General features: G+C 38.5%; 1 protein-coding gene across 3 annotated transcripts in view; it reads left to right on the top strand.

Annotated features, from left to right (window-relative positions):
• Positions 1-224: 224 nt before the first annotated feature.
• Positions 225-21,729, top strand: part of LOC109052888 (mitogen-activated protein kinase kinase kinase 4-like) — a 29,366-nt gene continuing 7,861 nt past the window's right edge. For 2 of the 3 annotated variants that reach the window (XM_019070313.2, XM_042769269.1), the window contains exons 1-16: positions 225-528; positions 11,617-11,792; positions 12,582-13,906; positions 15,121-15,378; positions 15,965-16,117; positions 16,266-16,423; positions 16,591-16,707; positions 17,439-17,538; positions 17,610-17,693; positions 17,787-18,056; positions 18,959-19,108; positions 19,472-19,633; positions 20,367-20,500; positions 21,120-21,198; positions 21,281-21,359; positions 21,522-21,621. In XM_019070313.2, the coding sequence (XP_018925858.2) occupies positions 506-528; positions 11,617-11,792; positions 12,582-13,906; positions 15,121-15,378; positions 15,965-16,117; positions 16,266-16,423; positions 16,591-16,707; positions 17,439-17,538; positions 17,610-17,693; positions 17,787-18,056; positions 18,959-19,108; positions 19,472-19,633; positions 20,367-20,500; positions 21,120-21,198; positions 21,281-21,359; positions 21,522-21,621 (3,368 nt within the window). In that variant the 5' untranslated portion in view covers positions 225-505. Of the gene's footprint in view, positions 529-2,144; positions 2,423-11,616; positions 11,793-12,581; positions 13,907-15,120; positions 15,379-15,964; positions 16,118-16,265; positions 16,424-16,590; positions 16,708-17,438; positions 17,539-17,609; positions 17,694-17,786; positions 18,057-18,958; positions 19,109-19,471; positions 19,634-20,366; positions 20,501-21,119; positions 21,199-21,280; positions 21,360-21,521; positions 21,622-21,729 lie in introns of those variants that run through there. The other variant, XM_042769270.1, reaches the window with a different exon arrangement.

The following is a 21,729-nucleotide window of genomic DNA, read 5'->3' as shown; positions in this document are numbered from 1 at the left end:
TATTAGAATTATAATAATTATTACAAGTAAAAACATAACATAGTTGTTACTATTATTAGATGTTTTCCAACATGTGTACAGAAGAGCGACAGTTAAGAAAGAAACATGCCCTTTATGAAATTGCATTATTATTTTAAGTGATGTGCAGAAAGCATTCGTGCGTCCCTATGTCCGAAAAACGCACGTCAAATCTGGCAGATGGATCTTTTGTAAGGTCTTTTTTTTCTGCAGTTCCTGGCTGCGTCTGACGGGGCGGCCGTGATCCGGTCTGTACTGCACGAGCTGCCGTAGAGTGTGTGTCACTCCCTCATCAGCGGCTCGCTGGAAATATGGCGTCAGTGCACACACGGGCGAGCCTCAACTCTGCAGACGGATAGAGATAGAAAGTGTGCACCGGGACTCGTATCACACACCAGTCTTTGCAAAGTCGACCCCTCTTTTCCTGGACATGTTTTGATTCATGCACGGGTGAACGGAGAGCCATCCCGTCGATTCGGTCCCGGTTATGGAGCCTCCGGATGAGACCAGGTAAAGGAAGCGCATCAGAACCAATGCGTGTGTATTTGAGTCTGTGTGTCTGTATGCATATGTGTGTGTGAGATCACGCAACTACACAGCCGGGATTCAGGACACGCTGCCAAATAATGCACCCATTGAGACCGTATTGGGCGCGACTAGAGCGCACGCGCGCTTCAGCTTCAACCCGCTTGTGTTGGGAAGTCCGAGTCATTTCCGCGAATCGTTCGCTTCAACAGAATTTAGATTCAGCAGTCTTTTATGGCATTGTATATTTCGTGGTTTAGAAATACCAGTTTATTACGCTTATTTATTTAGTTTTATTAATAAGGGTGTCTATTTATTTATAATTTAATATCTGTTCAGTTTGTTGCAGCCATGATTTAGCTCATTAAAAACTAAAATTTAAACTGATAAACTTCTTCAAATTTTAATAAAATGCTATTTATTTAAACTTTTTATGTGCGTTGATAGAACTAGAAAAAAAATGATTAACATTTCTGCTATTAAACTTACTTTTATTTTGCCACATCCTTGGTTCATTCAAATTGGTTAAATCAGAGTCTTTAGATAAAGGGACTTTGGTTGAATGCATTTCATTATGAATCATCTCACTTGTTATTTCTTGATTCCTTACGAATAAAAAGGCAACTATCTTCAGTTCAAGTAATTAGTTCACCCTAAAATTTTGTCATCATTTTAGTGCTGTCAATTTAGTGCTGTCATTTTATCGCTTCCAAAATAAAAGTTTTTCTTTACCTTATATATGTATGTGTACTGTTTATTTATTATGTATATATAAATACACACACATACATCATATATTTTGAAAATATTTATGTTTATACATTTATATATTAATATTCTTATATTTTATATCATATATAAATATATTTAATATATGTATATATTTTTTTTTTTTATATATTTATATTCGTGTGTTTTTTTTTATATATAAATTTTAAATATACACAGTAGTCACACATATATTATGTAAACAAAAACTTTTATTTTGGATGCGATTAATCGTTTGACAGCACTACATAATTTATTCACCCTTAAGTTGTTTGAAACCTGCATGAGTTTATTTGTTTAGTGGAACACAAAAATATTTTGAAACTGTTGGTGCCCAACATAGTATGAAAAAAGTCAATGGGGACCAGAATTGTTTGGTTACCAACATTCTTCAGAATATCTTCTTTTGTGTTCAGCAGAAGAAATTAATTCATACAGGTCTGGAAGAACATGAAGGATAATAAATGATGACAGAATTTCCATTTTTGGGTTGATGTCCCTTTTAATGAGTTGACTTGAATCGCTCTGCCCGATTCAGTAAGACCCTACTCAGTTTATGTTTTGCAAGGTTCCCCTTTCTGTAAAACATATTTTATTGGACTGTCTAGCTTTTAATGTACAGAGAAAAATATGAACTCACTTAAAGTAAAAGTTATTTAGTAAAATTTTGCCATGAAAAGTTTTAGAGTTTTTATCACATTAATGTAAAAAATCCTGTGTGATATAACTTGTTTGTTTGCTGGTATTTATTGTATTTGTATTTTTTTTATTGTTTTTGCCATGAAAATAGCCTTCGATGCTGACATGGCATTAAATAAATATATACTAATACTATACTCTGGCCGATTCAGTCCAGTTCAACCAGTTCTTTGAAAACAACCGACTCACTAGAATGATTCATTCACGAATCAGGCATCGCCGCAACTCGCTTCCTGCCACAAAGTGATCCCGCTTTGCAGCGCAACACTAAGCAGAATTTCACATCAAAGTTGCAAACTTTTTGTACAAGAACTAAAAACAGCTACCTCAAAGCAAGCGTATGCACGATTACACCCGTTTCTGTGAGGAAAACTCAGTGTTGATGGAATCAAGCCGACCTGCTGTGGGAAAGGTAAAGAGATCGTGCCTCTATGTGCAAGATCATTGTACCCAGCTAGCGCGCGAGTTATGTGTGGTGTCCCTCTCTCTTTCACTTTCTGCATTGTTCCTTTTAAAGTTTCAGGAATGTGTACCATTTCAGTTTATAGTTGCATGGACAGATTTATATCCGGTTTCGATCTCAGCGTTTGATTGTAAATTTTGAGGTTGTCGGTTCAGTGTTCAAGTTTGTTTGCATCATTTCTCGAGTGCAACTTGAGTTGCAGAGAACCCTAAAAAACAACACACACTACGAGTAAAGTTGGACAATTATCCGATAGCCGGTGTGAAACAACAGTCGTGATTGAATATATAATATCCAGCCGGTCCACCAAGAGTCGTGTGATATGAGTCAGATTGACACACACTCCCTCAGCGAGTTGAGGAAATGTTTGATTTGCTATTCCCAGAATCACCAGGCTGCGCTCGAGCTGAGCAGGAATTCTTGGATTTGACGTGCAACATCTAGTTTCTGAGTGTTGTAATAGGGGAATTTAGTTGTTTTTATTTATTCACTGATGTTTGGAGTTATTTTGAGACCTATAAAATTTTAAGACTGTTCAGCTTGTTCTGGCATTTTATTTTCCCCCATATCTCTTCTTGTTGGCCTGAGGCCACATGCCTTTTTTGCAGTGCATTACTTTCTGTCATAAATGGTGTGTCCTCCTGCATTTGAGTCTTTCTATTTAAGATCAGGTTCAGAAAGTGTTGTTTGCTCACTGCCATGTGCGCAAGGTTTTAGCTGATAAGCCCAGTGGAATGTTTTGTTTTCTTAGTTTTGTCTCTTATGACCCCACGCAACGTCACCAAAAGAGTTTGCCCTGAATGCCTGGCAACAGCTTCTCAAGAATGCCTTGTTTTGTCTCTTTTCCTGCTATCCCCACCCTTCCTAGCAAATCTTCTTGATAAACCTCTTTCATTGGTAAGTGTTAAAGATAGAGATAACTTGGAATGCAATATCAGTGATTTGTTGTGCACTTTAATTTCTTTTTTATTGTGCAGTTCATGTAAACTGCATGGGGCACTATGAGGTGAACTATAAAATAAGCTTGCATAGCATTTATTGGTTGAAAATTGCTTAGTGTGTCAAGAATGCATTTCTTGGCCTTGTGTGGTGACTTAAGGTCAAGTCGAACACTTTGGAGTCTTTAGTACATATGTTATTCAGTAATGTTATTGATTATTCTGCAGCTATCAATCAAGCAATTCTTCCGTATAGTTGTTTAACTTGCAGAACTGATGTTTTGAGGGTTTATGTCATTGTGTAGCATGCTGTAAATCCCCATCCCTGTTCATTTATGAGCACAAGCATGCCTCAATTCCAGGATGTGGTGCACTAAAAGAATGTTGACCTCGCGTCCTGGAGACACCCATGGCTGGATCTCATTAATTTATTTCTTTGCACAGTCCATGGTGCCGTGCTTCAGATTGTTTTCAGTCTCATGTCTTATCTGACTTTATGAGAGGCATCGCTTATCCCTTACAGCTTTTGTTACCAAGTAAATTAATTGTTTAAAGCATGTAAAACAAATGTTTTGGTCTGATTAATTGTTTGTCATGAGACAATGGTTTTTATCAGGAAAAACTTTGCAGGACATGGTTTATAAGATGGGCCCAAGAAAAACTTAATCTTTTATGGAGTATTTTGTATACAAAATATAAATAAGTTGAATATTATAAAATGTCTGTGTTTGTTTTGTTTGTATTTATGGAATTCTGAATCTTATCTGCCAAGCTTATCCGCTTGTGAAACTGATGTGGTATTAAACGTAAATACAATAATGAAATATAATCAAGGCATGCTTTTCACACTTTTTCACTAAACATATGCATAATTTTCATTCATATCTGCAAAAATAACATAAAGCAATATTAAATAAACAGCAGTATACCTTATTTATTAAATATGAAAGCATGCAAAATCACATGCAGTTATTTCAGTAAACATTTTTGCATGAATGATGTAAACAAGTAGTTGTTTTGAATTGAATAATTTGAATGAAAAGCTGATTCAGGAAAATTAATTGAATTAAAATTTAGAAAAGAGATGATATTGAATATATAGATGATGATATTTTTTAAATTAATTTACTTTAATATTTTTATATTTTTTTTTTAATTAATTTGACATTTGTGACATAAGGAAGGAGTTTGCACAAAATTGACCTACTAGCCAAATAAAAATTGTTTGATTTTTTTTTTGTCACTGCCAAAATAATATTGATAATGTATTAAATATTGGATATTCCAGACAGCCCTAGTAGTTCACACAGCTGTGCTCTGAAGCCACACATGATGCTTTTGTGGTTTATATGCATGTCTCTGATATTTCTTTCCTCTATGCGGTATTTTGGTTGCAAGGTTAGTATTTTTGGTTTGTATCTTGGCCAAGCACCTGCATCTCTCTGTACAGCAGAGCCTCAGCCCACAGTGTCCTCTTTTTGACTTGTCTTCAGGAAGGAAGGACTGAGATGTAACACAGATCATCCCAAAGTGATCACTTGTCTAGCTAAACTCCCAAAACAGACTTTAGTTTCTCATGTAATACCTTCCATTATGCTTTCAATTGTCCGAAGAGGGTGTGCACTAGGGGTGGAGGTTAGAATAGCTGCTCATGTTGAGACTTCAATGCAGAGGTATCGGCTAGACAAGATTGGTGGATTTTCATTGGTCCCCCATGCAACATTCACTCCATTTTGCTCCGCATGCTCATGTCTTAATGTCACCCACCCACACACAAACACATAAGTCATTCTGCCTTGCGGCCTCAAATGGTCATTATGTGGACACAGGAAATGATATTGTACAAGTCTGTGGCATAGTGATGGGAAATAGAGCAGAGGAAGTAGCTTGTTTTAAAATTAGAGGAAGTCTGCTTTAGCATTCCTGGAACTCACTTTTCTTAATGTGACTTTGTGCTATTATCCATTTCATTCATCCACGGCCAACAGCAGTCACTCCATGCATAAAATGTATAGTCTACAATTATAGCAATGAATCATAGATCTAATTTGTGCCTATAGTGGTCTTATTTAAGAGGCCAGCCTTTAACTTAACAAGCACAAGCGCCATTACTTTTATCCAGTTTGAGTCATGCAATTATAGGAAATGTGTTTTCTTGCAGAATGCAAATACATTCTTAGCATGGAAGTGTGTGTACGTTGTGATATGGAAGATGCAAATCAATAAGACCAAAACTTTGAAGTGCTGCACTTTTGCTGCTTTCACAATAAGGAAAATGTGCAGGAATGAAAGAGTCATTCTTGATCTTGATAGGCTTGTTAATACCGTTAAGTAATGGCCTGAGTGCAATGCTTTTGACTGTGCAGTAGGGCTTAATTCTGGCAGGCCATGGAAACCAGTTTACATTTGCACATTTCTAGATACTTTTATCCAAAGAAACTTACAGTGAATTCAGTTAACATTTATGAATGTTCACACAATAACTATTTTGAAAGTGTTATAAAGCTCTAGTGTGTAAATTAGGAATAAAACACCAGCATCAAACAGAACTGCAAATAAGGTTGATTTTAAACAGAGTTTTCTTCTCTTTAAGGCTGCTCAAACAAATGGCTCGCAATTTTCTTTGGTGCTCCTTACGATGCAGAAGTTCCACACCTGACCTTTTAGTTTTCTTTGTAGGCTCAGATTCAGAACCACTTATGCAAAAATCCAAACCAGAATCATTACCATTCCTTAAACCTTCATGTCTATGAGGAAATATTGAGTATCAATTGCATGACAACATGAGCTCAGAGAAAAACACTCAAGGGAACATCACAGGCCAGAGGAGTTTTTGTTTCCAGTGCTTCTGGGAAAAGGTCATTTGGATGTAAGTTTGGTGCTTGGGCTGCAGCTAAATGTTTTGATAATCAATTAATCTGTTCGATTTTTTTTTTATGTAATTAATTGCTATTATGATTTATTTATTTATTTTTTGGTAATTGCATTTTGTAAATACACACTGCGATTTAAAGGTTTTCAGTCGGTGAGCTTTTTAAAAAAATTATTAATTAATGCATAATGTAGTCAGTAAAGACATAATGTTACAAAAGATTTGTTTTTTTTTTTAAATAAATGCTGTGTTCGGTCACCTGTGTGTCAGTGGTGACTGATAGTGCCCAATCAGGTCTTCATGTGACTTGCAGGGCCTCAATCAATCAGCCAGTGTCCCAGAAGGGATGCTGTCCGCCTATTAGAGAAGGAAGTGTGTGAATGTGTGTGTGCACTTAACAAAAACATTAACAAAACAAGGCCTTATGTCAAAGTTACGTGGTTCAAAGATTGCAGCTGGCTTACTATTTTTGTTTTGTCTGTGACATGATGTTCTTTTAGGTTTTGGCCACGACCATGAACATCCTTTGGAAAACGATTCCATTTATTTTCATTTTCTCCCTATATTCATTACAAGTCCATGTTTCTTCTAAAAAAAATAAAAAAGCTACATTGGATTTTTATTTTTTCAACTAAAGGGAAAAATAGCAAATACATTTCCTCCTTATCAGTTTGTCAACCTCCTTATTTGCCAGGGTGAATCTCAAGAAAACTGTCAAGAAAAATCCAAGTCATATTTTGCCCTAAAATCAAAAGAAAGAAAATGTTTTGTGTTTGAATATTTTTTAAAATGCAGTAATACAAAACAAAAAAAGCAGTTGTGTCGCAAATCTTATGATGCTGGTATTGACCTGCAGTGTTAACATGTCACATTTTAGTTATGGTTGGACCAAATACAATTTTTTTGAGCTTCGAAGCTTTGGTAGTAATCAACACCGAATATTCGAAGCTTTGGAGGGAGGGGGCTGAACATATTCTTCTCTCAACTCTGTGTCTACACCGGGTGGCGCGCTGCGACAAAATACAATAGAACCTATGATGCTGTCTACACTGGATGCGGCGTGGCGTGGGGGGATAAATTCCCGACAGTAAACTGGTGCTGTGTTCAGTTTCTATTATTTTTTATAGGTTGGTTTGTCACGTCCAGTGCAGACAGACTTTAGCTGTTGCGGTGCAGCGCAACATGACAACTGTCTCGTCCGGTGTAGATACGGTGTAATAAAAGATCATTTTTGAAGTTGTGTTTGTCTTAAGAACAATACTTTTAATATAGATAAATTATTATTATGCGGGGCTACTTTACGTTTATTATGGCTGCTGTATTCGCAAGTATTTTCCAAGCAAATTAACTGCACGTTTTTATCATGTGTAAAATTACAGATTAACATGGCGGATAAAAGCAGCTTTTTTTTACACCAATATACTATAGGCATACTACTTAAAGAAATTAGGTGATTTTTCAAACTTTGTGGTAGGCCAGTTTCAAATCGCATATTTAGCACACTGACTTTCTTGTCCTCCCTCAATTTTAAAGTGCTCCCACACAGCTGAGGTCTTCGGCACGTTTGACTTCTCTTCCAGATGAAATGTATCATGACGTTCACTTATGGGCGATTCATATTCAAGCGAATGAGAACCGTTTTGCTGGGGATGCCAGGGTAAAAAAAAAAAAAAAAATAATTGAATCTCAAAATTGAAAATCGAATGCCAACCCACCAAATGAATATTCGAATAATCGAATATTCTGGTCCAGCCCTAATTTTAGTATCGGTGGGTGGGTACTTTTAGTATTGGAGGTGTTACTATTTAAGTGACCTGTACCATGCAGTGAAAAATTGCCAGAAAGTGAGCCGTGCCATTCTGTGCAGTGGAAAAGTGCCAAAGCAGGCTATACCGTGCCGTACTATGCAGTGGAAAAACGCCATAATATCCCCCCCTCCCTGCAAATCACTCTCCAAAGCTACGCCGCCTTCAAAACACATGAACACGCACAGGCAGACCAGAGGCTAACAAGCAACATGATAAGTGATGGCGTTGGTGGAGGGTTGAATGCAATGCTGTCATATTACATCATGTCTCATTTACCAGTGAGAAAACCTTACAGTACAATGCGCATAATATTACAATAATAACACCTTCCATTCTCCCCAATTTTTTTATTATACAGACAAAGTGATAAACAATCATAAAAGAGAAAACATTGTCTGCACTTTTTTCCTTTTTTTACACATTTCTTTCCCACATATAACTAAATGAGGAAAGAGACAAGGAAAATAATAAAAATAAATAAATAGACGTAGCCACCCCCCACCCTAAGAACCCCCCAGGAGGATTAGAAAATATCAACAGTCTTTGCATACAATTGTGGAGAAAGGGGCAGGCTGTCCCTTCGTTTAAATCAAACTTAATTTGATCAACCAAATTTGTGAAGTTATTCTTAAACAGAGAACTGAAAGGGTATGAAATGTTTACGGCTAAATATCGAAAACCCTGTAGGGGAGAAATGAAAGGGTAGGGCGCTTTTAGAAATTTTCTTAGCCATATCATTTATGGGGAAACATTCGCTTTTTGTAAAGTTTAATTTGTAACCTGAAAAAGAGCCAAAGGTGTCAAGCAAGTGCATAATCTCATTCACACAGCCAACTGGATCTTGAACATACAACAAGTCATCACCATATAGAGAAACCCGATGTTCTGTGCCATCCCTATGAATCCCACATATAGACGGAGATGTTTTTAAGGCGATAGAAAGAGGCTCGATGGCTAAAGCAAAGAGCAGAGGAGACAGAGGGCAACCCTGCCGTGTCCCGCGGAAGAGGGGAAAGAATGATGAACTATCAGCATTAGTTTTAACACTTGCAGAGGGAGCAGTGTATAAGAGGCGAATCCATGAAATAATATTGTTCCCAAAGCCAAACACCATCTCGCTTGGTCTGCAATGGTGTAATGGAATGCACTGATGACGTATCATATCTGCGCGAAAAGTGTGCTCGGAAGTATGCAAATGCATATGTTGACAGGCAAGTAGGACAGCCTATCATAGCCCTCAGACCGAGGGATATGATCAGACGAACATTTTATGGTCCTACGCCTTCCACAGATGATATAAATAGTGATACAGATGATTTGAATGGTGAAATAATAACTTAGTGATTGCTGTAAGGTTTTGAAGAGACTTTCAACCAGCATAACAAAAAATTCACCTACCCAGCCTTTAATATTTTTGTGGAAACAGTGATAAAAATGTTTTTCCAGCATTCTTTGATCAATAGGAAGTTTAAAAGAATAAAATGTATTTTAAACTTAGAATTTGTTTTTGATCAATTTAAAGCATACTTGCGGAATTGATTTTGGGGAGAAAATGTTTAACATTGCAAACTGAACTGCAAAGCCCTTATAAAGAGTTGTACCCTTTTTTTTTGCCTTTGATCGTGTTCATTTAGTGGGAAACTTTATGGGGCTGGGGACCATTTTTTTGAGTGCCCTCCGCCACATCCAGTGAGCATGTTATAATATAGAGGATCTTAGTGGGCCCGATTCTGTCCTTATTCTCATTTTTGAATAAATACTTAAAAATTTCTCTCTAGCATATTGAGTATTGTCAGAAGTATTAAAAACATTTATAATTTCAGCAATATCATTCATTCCTATCTTATCACTTTCTGCAGCCAGCCATTAGATGCTGAGAACATTTGGTCCACGTGTCGCTCGCACACAATGAAGCGGTGCAGGCTACAACAATGACTCCAGTGGGGATGGGGTCAGAGTTCACTGGCCTCTCTTGACTGCAGCAAGGCAGATGTGGTCAGCTCTGTTTATGGCCCTCATGAAAGGCTGTAACATTCCTCTGCTGTCTAGTTTGTTCATGATATCCTTAGATGAGCTATTCAGTAGAACTGAGCTGCATATGCAGCCATAAATCAACAACTTCTGTTGCTTTTGTGCATTATGGAGTTGCACTCAGTGCTGCCTTAGTGTTCCTGCAGGTTGGATGTCTTTCAGTGGGGTGATAGTACAGAGGCGGAATTCTTTAGACCTTTCCGCTCTAGTGCTCAAGCAGCATTCAATGGAGATACGTCATGACAACCAAACAAACAGCCAGAGCCTGGGTGATTTCACCATTTCCTGTGTCATTCCTGAAGGGTTTGGTCACTGTTAGACTCTGCCCAGGGCTGCACCTTTAAACACAATCACTCTGTAACTCTCCCAGCAGTGCATATTTGCTCACAGAGAGAAAAAAGTAGAAGTTATGGAATCCTTCTTACTGCTTGTGTGGTCAAGTGTTTAGAATTCATGTCATTGCTGTGCTCATAATTGAAAAAGACAGATCAGTTTGCATGCAGTGTGTTAAAGTGTAGGGCTGCACGATTGATCAAAGTAGCTGAAAGCGTGATATGGCTTAGAGCGATTATCAGATCACAAAATCTGCAGTTTAATTAAATAAATGTACGTGCTGCATGGCAATGTGAAGAATGGCAATGTGGTGTTTTAAACACTAGCTGCTCATTATTTGGTGTTTTTTTTTGTGTGTGTGTTTCAGTATGGCTTGGTTTGCAGAAAATGCTGCTCCTCATGAAGTCATCTCTGCATGTACTGTGAGTTTGGGTCATTTATAATGTGCATTTGGGAATGCGAAATGTGCCAACTATCTTCCCAAACTTATAATAAGAAGCACTAATAAACCAACTGTTGTCAACAAAAGAGAAGCTTTAAGGGCTAATTTTTTTCAACAAAAGAGGTGGTTTTTGGGTTTTTTGCTGTTTTAATTGTGGTGATTTAGTAGATGGTGCCAAAATGTTGCTTTTTTAAGTGATGTGAGTCAGCTAAATGTATATGATGGGTCTTGGGGTGGTATCCATATGTTAAGTGACGCAGCGGTGGGGTGCAGGGTGTCGGGTGGGCTGTGTCTGAATGTTCTGGCACGAGGACCACAATACACTGCAGCAGGTGTCTGGGGGGGACTTTTGGGCTGGCTGGTGACTCCCTAGGGGATTGTGGGTGAATTTTTGTATGTGAGGGGCAGATGGATGATTCTGGCTTTACTCTTATTGGTCTTTGTGAGTGGAAACACAGATTAACTCTGACCCCACAGTAAAAGTGATCACTTCCTCCATTGCCTGACAGTGGCCCTGTATCAATATCATTTTCCTCCCAAACACAAAGACATGCACATGTCCAAGTACACGTAAATACACAGTTTGTCTCCACATGATCGTGAGTTTTGCCTCAGTTAGCAGATCAGTCCTTTTTTGGTTTGTTTCATTGTCTAAGGGATGAATGAACTCTTCCAATTTATAATCCATAATATTTTGGATTGTTGTGATTTCTGTTCAGGCTCAAGGACTCGTCCAAAGATGTGCCCAAGCAGAACACTGAGGTGGATGAGTCTTGGGACGAGCCCAGCCAGGAAGAGGAGACTCTCTACAGCACCTCCCCTCCCCGCACTCCTCGGCAGATGAAACGTATGTCCAACAAACACCAGAGAAACAGCCAGGGGTCAAAGGGCAAAGGTGAGAGCCCTTAACTTTGCAAATTTCTGAAACATATGGTGTAAGGGCCCCAGTGATGCCACAGCCATCATTCTGGAGTGACATTCAAGCACTAAAGATCATGTTGAATGAAAATAAAGAAAACTGTAGTACCTCTAGCTCTGTGGACTGATATTTAATTAAGGGGAAAAAACAATGATTAAAAGAAGATTTCATTAAAGAGTAATAACTAGGGCTGCCACAGCTATGCAAAATTAATAAAAAATAGTTGTTTAGAACTATTTTTGTTTGTGAAATTGAGCAGAACCTGACAATATTTACAATGTTGTGTCTAAAATGTAACACAATATTAACTTCTTTTTTATTTAAGTGTTGTATAAAATCAATATCACATTTGCAGTTCTTCTTCTGCTTGTGTGATATTGCTAATTCATGTCATATGATGTAATGTGAGACAAAAACCCATCCATGGGCATTTTTTGCCCTCATATCTTGAATTTTAGGGGGATATAATTGCATTCTAATAGGTTACATCACACAGTCAGTTGTCGCCCTGCATATTTGTCAGCAACCAAATGCAATGTAAGGTCTGGGCCAGGTACATTAAATGTGTTGTTAATTTTAACACGTTATTTTTATTAATGTTCTATTATATTGCTTGTATTTAATGCGAGAAGTACAGTAAAGAAAAAAACAGACTTAGTATATATAGAATTATATTTAAGTACATCACAGGATAATTTTTTGTAACCTCATTGGAATACATGGTTTAGGTCATCTGTCACCAACCTTCATCTCTTTGATCAACAGAGAAGCCGTGTTCCTCCAGCCCGTTGTCTCAACGAGAACGTGAGGGAGCCAGATCAGTCGAACCTTCTGAAGAGCACAGCTACAAGCAGGAAAAGAAGCAGCGCTTCAACCAGCGCTCCAACCAACGGGACAGCAAGAAGACATTCGAGGGCTCCTTCATGCTGGATCCGGTGACCAAGACCAGTGCCATCGGCTCCAGAAACATGGATCCCCGCAAGCCCTACCTGAGCCTGGGCATGTTACCCGTTCGCACCCACCGGCAGACCTCGCGCACAGACTGTCCGGCAGACCGTCTCAAATTCTTTGAGACACTGCGGCTGCTGCTTAAGCTCACCTCCATGTCATCCAAGAAGAAGGAGAAGGAGCAGCGAGGCCTGGAGAACACGGCCTTTATGGTCCAGAACAATGAGGTCATCTGGTTGGAGTTGCAGGCTTGGCACGCGCGCCGTAGCGTTGCGGAGCAGGACCTGTACCTGTACACCGCCCGCCAAGCCATACCTGACATTATCAATGAGGTTCTGCACTTCAAAGTGGACTATAGCAGCCTGGCCGGGCTTGAGAGCAATGCCTCAGTTGAGGAGAGCAACTCCTGCCGTGGCGAAACCAACTGCAGGAATGATTCATTTAGCTTTAGCACCTGCTCCACATCCTGGGGAGAGATCGACGCCGCTGCTCCTTTTTCTTCAGCGCTGGAGTGCCGGGATCACCTGCAAAGGCAGCGGGTAGCTTTCGATCAGGTCAAGCGGGTCATGTCGCTGTTAGAGTCGGTGGAAGCTCTGTACCCATCTCTGCAAACCTTGCAGAAGGACTATGAAAAATATGCGGCTCGAGACTTCCAGGGCAGGGTGCAGGCGCTCTGCTTATGGCTCAACATCACTCAGGACCTGAACCAGAAGCTGCGTGTGATGGGCACCGTGCTGGGCCTCAGGGACCTTTCCCGCATCGGCTGGCCCATCTTCGAGATCCCCTCACCTCGCTGCTCCCGTGGCAATGATGAGGATGAGGTGGACGAGGATGAGACAGAGTCTACTGCTACCTTCACTGCTGACAACGATGGGGAGGAAAGGACCTTGAGTGAGGCGACCAGCGACGGGGAGCAGTCACCTTGCCCCACGCCAAAGTTTTCACGCCTCCTGTCAGAGGAGGAGTTCCTCCCTATGGACAACGATACCTGCTACTTTCCCACTGCCATATACAGGCCGTTTGTGGATAAGGCACTTAAACAGATGGGACTGCGTAAACTGATCCTCAGACTGCACAAGCTGATGGACCGTTCACTGCAGAGGTCCAGAACTGCTCTGTTGAGTCACGTGCCGGCTCAAGAGGTGAGAGCAACTGTGGAGCTTCTGAATGTTGGCAGGATATTAGTTTTGTTGTGGAGTATCGGAGAAAATGGGAAAACATTCCTTTTGGCTTCATGGCAACTTGGAAAGAATGAGAAGCTGAGAAGGATTAGTTAACCCCAAAATGAGAATACTTTCATCATTACCTCACCTTTATTTTGTTCCAGAACTAAGAATTTTCTGCTTCTGTTGAGCACAAAAGGGGAACTGTACTGGTTGCTCTTCCATGCAGTTGCTATGAATGGGATCTAAATCTTAACGCTCCAAAAGAGTCAAATATGCAAATGATTCTCTTTACGTCTAGTAAGCTGCAAATGGGTCATTGAGTCAGTGAATTTGAGAACTAGATCAGTTAGATCATCAATCATTCCACCAGTTTCGTGAACTGCATCAGCAGATTTGTAAAAAAAATTCTGAAATTTTGGGCACAAATTAATCTACATCACTACGAGCTGAGTGACATAAAGTTGCAATGTGACAGAAATGACAGATCTTTCCTTTTTTATAGTAACATATTCAGAGTGAAACAAAAAACGGAGAGTAAGATGGAGACTTGATTCAATTAATCAGTAGCTGATTGGATTAAAGCAAATCTAAATGTGAGCTTGCGGTCGATTGTAAGAAATGGGCGGGGTTTATGCAAACTAAATGTTTTGAGAAGTCCAGCATGCATCACCAGAGAAAAGTCTGTCCTTTCATCAGAAGATTGAGATTAATGAAAAACATTTTAATTAAATGTTTTGAGGTCGAAAAATAAAACCTATGCATGGATGAATCATTTACAAAAAGACCAAAACACATTTAGAAATTAGGGTGAATTTTTATTTTTTTGGCAACTTTACATTTAGGTATGTTAGGTGTGTTTATATAGCACAGGGGCCATGTAGACCACTTTTATGGTGCTGTTTTTGAATTGGAGCTTGACAGTCCCATTATTCATTTAGTTTGAGAAGCTCATCTGTGTTCTGCCAAAAGAAAGTCTTATAATTTTGGGACAACACGAGGGTGAAAAAAATGATGACCGATACAACACTTTTTTTTTTTTTTTAAGGGATTGGTGTCAGTGTACTGTCTTTCATTCTTACTTACCAGTATTTCTGTAATATTTTGTGGTCAGTGTCTTCTGTTTTATGTTCATAACCAGAATCAAATACTGAATTTCAACGTCCATGTTCTCATTGCTCTGTTCCTGTTAGTTGTCAGCGGTCCCGGGTTATTCTTTGCAGCACTGTGACTACCTTCCAGAGCTATCTCGTCACGTGTCTGGTCAGGTGGAGGAAGAGGCGGAGTCGGGACGAGTATCGTGGAAAGAGCTAGTGGACATGGATCTGCCCTCATTCCGGCCGGCCTTCTTGGTGCTTTGCCGTGTGCTGCTAAATGTAATTCACGAGTGCCTCAAACTGCGCCTTGAGCAAAGGCCTGCAGGGGAACCGTCCCTGCTCAGCATCAAGCAGGTCATTACTTGCATAAACCTACATGTTGAATATACACTGCTGTTCAAACTTTTGGGGGTTAAATATTTCTTGTGCACCAAATCAGCATGTTAGAATAATTTCTGAAGGATCATGTGACACTTAAAACTGGAGTAATGGCTGCTGAAAATTCAGCTTTGCCATCACAGGAATAAATTCCAATAATAAAAAAAAATATTAAAACAGAAAAGATTTATTCTAAATCGCAATAATATTTCACAATATTACACCTTTTATCTGTATTTTTTTTTTTTTTTTTCATAGATGTATTTATAAATTGATATTTATTTTTATTTATTATTCATTGATGAAGCCAACATAAGAGCCTATCTTTAAAATTTCATCTTTATATTTGTGCATTGCTTTGTTGATTTCTTAGTTTAGAGACTAACTGGTAGTGTTTTTTATACATTTTATTTTACTGGTTATTATGACTTAAGGCTGTTTTGAAATGTGATGCCTTATGGGGACATCGTGTTTGACTCTCTTCAAGTCTCATAGATCCCATGAAATGATTCCTAGAAACATCAAAAATGGCTGATTTGTGTATTTTGTGTGTGTATTGTAGTTGGTGCGTGAGTGTAAAGAGGTTCTTAAAGGAGGACTCTTGATGAAACAGTACTACCAGTTCATGCTGCAAGGCGTTGTCACTGACCCCCAGGGTCTGCAGACTAACGCCAACATTGACGAGTTTGAGGAGGATCTGCACAAAATGCTAGAGGTGGGATTAGGACTGACTGGTGTCGTATTTCAAGTAATGGTACAATTATTTAGTTGTGACTCAATGGGAGTGGTTTTCTGTGGTGGCTGCTAATCAGTAGCAGGGATTTTTGCCCAATTCTGTGTTTTTATTGCTTTATTTTTTGCAGGTGTACTTTGACTACATGCGCAGCTGGATCCAGATGTTGCAGCAGTTGCCTCAAGCCTCCCACAGTCTGAAGAACCTGCTGGAGGAGGAATGGAATTTCACCAAAGTCATCACTCCATACATCCGGGGTGGAGAGGCCCAGTCTGGGAAACTCTTTTGGTTAGTCTTATACTCTGTGGACTAGCTGTACGTACTGAATGTTTTCCATGTATCATAGAAAAGCATTCTATGGTATTACCACATCGATCCTTAAGCTGGAATTCAGATCAACATCCATATCAAAGTAAAGTGCACAAAAAGCATCACTGCTTGTTTGTCTATTCCAGTGATATTGCTGGCATGCTGCTAAAATCCACTGGAGACTTTCTGGACGCCGGCCTTCAGAAGAGTGGCAATGAGTTCTGGGAGTGTGCGGATGACAGCACTGCCTCGGATGAAATCAGGTGTGTCTGAGACAACACGCAATGAGTAATAAACAGTGCTAGACTTATCAAAGCCTGTTGAACATGTGTTCAGTCAGTTCTGTCTTATTCATTCTAACAAAAATGCTTTCTCATTAAAATCTGTAGAAAGTTTTGGGTTATAGGGAGATAGAATAGTGAATACATGGAATGAGATTAGAATCCAATTCTGTTTGGTGCTGTAAGTGTCAGACACAAATGTAGGCTTAATATCTATCTGAAAATAATAGTTTTATTCAGCAAGGACACATTAAATTGATCAAAAGTGACAGTAAAGACATTTATATTGTTCCAAAAGATCTGTTTAAAATAAATGCTGGTTTTTTTTTACTTTCCATTCATCAAAGAATCCTAAAAAAGTATCTTGAATTCCACAATTTTAAGCAAAATAACTGTTTCAACATTGATAATAACAATACATTTTTTCTTGAGCACCAACTTGCATATTAGAATGATTTCTGAACGATTATGTGACACTGAAAACTGGAATAATGGCTGCTAAAAAATTAACAGGAATAAATTGTATTTTAAAATGTATTAATTGTTATTTTACATTGTATTAACTTTTCACAATATTACTATTTACTATTCTATTTTTAAGCATAAGAGACATCCTAAAAAAATCTTTGTGTAAGTGTATATATATTTTTTTATTTTCTCATGATAATACATTTTCATACTTTATTTTATTCCTATTTTTTCTCTCGCTGCAGACGTTCAGTGATTGAGACAAGTCGCTCACTCAAAGAGCTCTTCCACGAAGCCAGGGAGAGAGCATCTAAAGCATTGGGCTTTGCCAAGATGCTGCGCAAGGTGAGTTTACTTGAGTGGTACAGTATGTCACTGTGATGGACAGTTTTAACATTCTTCTTTCTTCTACTCAGGATCTTGAGATTGCTGCAGAATTCAGGCCAACCACTGGAGTTCCCTCTCTCCTCCAAGCACTGAAGGCCAAAAATTATGTCAAAGTAATAAGACATTCTTTGATATTAGGGATAGTCTGCTATAGACCGATGCTATACATGTACTTAATAACTGTCATTGTATGTCCCTTTTCTTAGGTCCAAATCCCAGGACTGGAGGAGCTCCAGGTGTTCGTCCCTTGTGATCTGATGGAGCAGCGGCTGGTTATCTTGCAGCTGTTAAATGCAGCAGCTGGAAAGGACTGTTCGAAAGAGCCAGACGAAATCCCAGAAGATGAGGCCTATCTGCTGATGAGCAAGCATGGAGTCGGAGACTTGACCACCGCTGATGCCTGGACTGAGTGGGACGGCACTGTGCTCAAACTAGTGCCTCAGATGGAGACTGTGGACACATTACGGTCCATGAAGGTATGAAGTTACACACATGATGATCTCAGTTTAACCGTTCAGTGGTTTCAGTGGACAGAAGTCGAGGGTTTAATATCTACTGTTGCTTCCACAATAAAGTAGTTATTCACTACAGGTTAAAAGTTTGGAGTAATTAAGATTAAGGTTTTTGAAAGATGTCTTGTATTCTAACCAAGGCTGTATTTATTTGATTGAAAATACAGAAAAACAGTGATATTGTGAAATATTATTACAATTTAAAATAAGTTTGTTTATATATACATATATCTATATCTATATCTATATCTAATAAACATATATATATATATATATATATATATATATATATATATATATATATATATATATATATATATATATATATATATATATATATATATATATATATACATATACATATTGAAATATTTATTTCACTAACTTCCAAAAGCTTGGAATAAGATTTAAAAAAAAAAAAATTATACTTTTATTTAGAAAGGAAGCATAAACTTAATTAAAAATGACAGTGAAGACTGAAATATAAAGCAGCAAAAACTGTTTACATCAATGATAAAAATAACAACCATTATTAGTAATTGAGCACCAGTAATGATTGAAAATAATTGAGAACCAAGTCAGCATTTTAGAAAGATTTCTAAAGGTTCACGTGACACTGAAGACTGGATTAATGACTGCTGAATATTCAGCTTTGCCATCACATTAATTAAATACATTTTAAAAAATATAGAGTGTATTTTATGTAAATGGCCTATATTAATGTATTATTTTTTCTCTGAAAAAAAAAAGGTGTTTTGCAATTTCTAGGTCTGGAATAAATCTTTGTCTTTGGAAAAAAATATCAAATAAAAATACATTTTCTATATAATCATTACAGCTTCTAATATGTCATATATGATTCCTAGGTGGACAATCTGTTGCTGGTTGTGATGCAGTCGGCCCACCTGGTGACACAACGCAAAGCCTTCCAGCAGTCCATGGAAGAACTTCTCACCCTCAGCCGAGAGCAGACATCCAGCCAGCCGCTTATTGTCTCTGCCCTGGAACAGCTCAAGGTGATGCAGACCAAACCCAGAAAAACAAACTAAATTTTATGCTCCCAATTTCTGTTTTCTGACATATCAGCTGATGTGTACTTGCTGACTGTCACAGTTTTTGGAGACCCACTTTCATATCACATCAAGCAGGGCTTTCAATCTGTGTCACTTAATACTGATGTAGTAAACAAATGGAGTACATGCACTTACATATAAATACACATGGCTTAAGGAGCCAAGAGACTTTCGGTTTTGCTCCATACACATGAGTTACATTATGTGATGATATGAAAACCCATAACAGTGCATCAGCAAACAGGATGTTTGCAAAGCAATTTTGGTTTGAGTTGCTCTTTTAAAGAACATCTTCTGTCCTTTCAGAATGAGGCTCTCCAGCTGTGCATCAAGATCAACACTGCGATCGACCGTGTGGATTACATGTTCACATCAGAGTTTGAGGCTGAGGTGGAGGAGACAGAGAAAGCCACACTGCAGCAGTATTACAGAGAGGCCATGATCCAGGGCTACAACTTTGCTTTTGAGGTCCGAGCCTATTGGGATTCTGTGTATATGATTGCTGCACAGCACCTTAAAGTCAACATAAAATGAGCAATTAGCAACAATCCAACTGATCCAATCAGTTCCCTATGGACACATCAAGTTCCATTGTATATTTTTTGGCCATTTCTTTATATACTTCACAATAGGAAAGAAAAGACGATCGCAATTTCTGTTTGGTGCCAACTTCATGTAGCTTAATAATCTATTAGACATAAAGGAGTGTGATTTTTTTTTTTTTTTTTTTTTTTGTCCCAGGACTATCAAAAATGTGTCACTGTTTCCTTTCCCTTCTTATTAAGGCTGTTAAAAAGAGCTAGTAATGACTGAGGTGGTGTAATCTAGTGGTTAAACGTCTAGATGGGTTTCATGCTCCCTAGAATTTAATGAGACTAATTAGTAGTTGGCTAATAAGGCAAATTTTCTTCAGTGCTGTTTTTATATCAGTGTTTACATTAATTAGACATGTGAGCTAACAGCACAGAAGAGAGGGAAATATGCACGTTCAAAACATCTCCAACAGGTGCAGGACTAACGGGGAAGTAAATGAGGAAAATCCTCACACTTTTGAGCTATTTCCGTTAGTTTCAAAATGAAACGGTAACGTTTCGATCAGTGCTCTTTATCAGGATATTTTTGGGTTTTTTTTGTTTTTTTTAAAGTTAAAAGGTAAGGTTTGGATATGTGGTATTTTTCATTTGTTTTTGCTCTCCTGCAGTACCATAAAGAGGTTGTGCGGCTGATGTCTGGAGAGTTCAGGCGGCGGATAGGGGAGCGCTACATCGCTTTTGCCCGCAAGTGGATGAACTTTGTCCTCACAAAGTGTGAAAGTGGAAGAGGCACTCGTCCACGGTAAGTAGGCTCTGTTATAATAGGGTCTTATGCAGTGTACTTCCTACATAGGCAGCTGCCTTCTAAGGCATCTTAACTTCAAAACATCTAAAGTCAGTGATTTGGAATGTGCCACATAGATGGCCACTCATACTCATGTACTTCTGGCATAAAAGTAGCATTATCCCCTCTCAGTTAAATAAAATAGTTTGTTCTGATACAGAACAATGTTGTAATAAGCATAGAAAACATAGCACATACGTTTTGAGTTAAATTTTCAGTAGTCTCATTTTTTTTAATTGATGCTATGTCTTCATCTTAGATTTTTTGCAATGCATTATGGGATTGCATTTTATGTAAAGGATACATGCAGTGCTAAAAAAGTTTTCGGAGGACCCTGCATTATCATGCTTCCTACATTTTGGAGCTGCCTTCACTTTGGGAGTGTGTCTGTGTTGCCTTAACATGCTGTCTCTGTAGGAAGCTCACTAGGTTTTCGAGCAGAGCCAGTGCTTCATCCCACAGAGATGCTAATGTTCAAAGAACATCCAGCTTCTTTATCAATAAATGATATTGCCACCTTGTTCTTTTAACATGCTTATGAATGGTATTTGAGGTTACGTTTTTATTTGATCTCTAGGTGGGCGACACAAGGCTTTGATTTTCTCCAAGCAATTGAGGCTGCGTTTATATCAGCCTTGCCAGAAGATGACTTTCTGGTGAGATATCCCATACCCTGTTGTTTTAATATCTGTTTTGGATTGCAGTTGAGTTTATAGTTGTTAATCTTGCGTCTTGTAGAGTCTGCAAGCTCTGATGAATGAATGTATTGGGCATGTTATCGGCAAACCACACAGTCCAGTCAGTAGTATGTACTTTGGTAAGTGTTCTCTTCCTCTGTGGATCATTGTTTGTGCTCTTAGTTTATGTAATTTCCATAGTTTTAAACATTTTAATTTTATTTTTTAATTTTTTGCATTTATTCACAAAAAAAGCTTACTTTTTAGCTGTAAATTGATAATGCCATCTGATCTTCCATTAGGCACACGAAACAGCCCTCGACCTGTCAAAGTCCCCCGTTGCCACAGCGACCCTGCAAACCCATACCTCTTCATCCCTCCATCTCATGCTGATGCATTCAGGTAGGTCATGTCCTGGGTCTTCACCAGTAGCATCTAGAGGCATTAATAATGATGCGTGTGTATATGTACCTCCTATGCATGCCCCTGTGTTCTGTTTAAACTGGAGGA

The sequence above is a fragment of the Cyprinus carpio genome, chromosome A13, assembly GCF_018340385.1.
Source record: "Cyprinus carpio isolate SPL01 chromosome A13, ASM1834038v1, whole genome shotgun sequence".
Lineage (NCBI taxonomy): Eukaryota > Metazoa > Chordata > Actinopteri > Cypriniformes > Cyprinidae > Cyprinus > Cyprinus carpio.
This window is presented reverse-complemented; position numbering and strand designations above follow the sequence as displayed.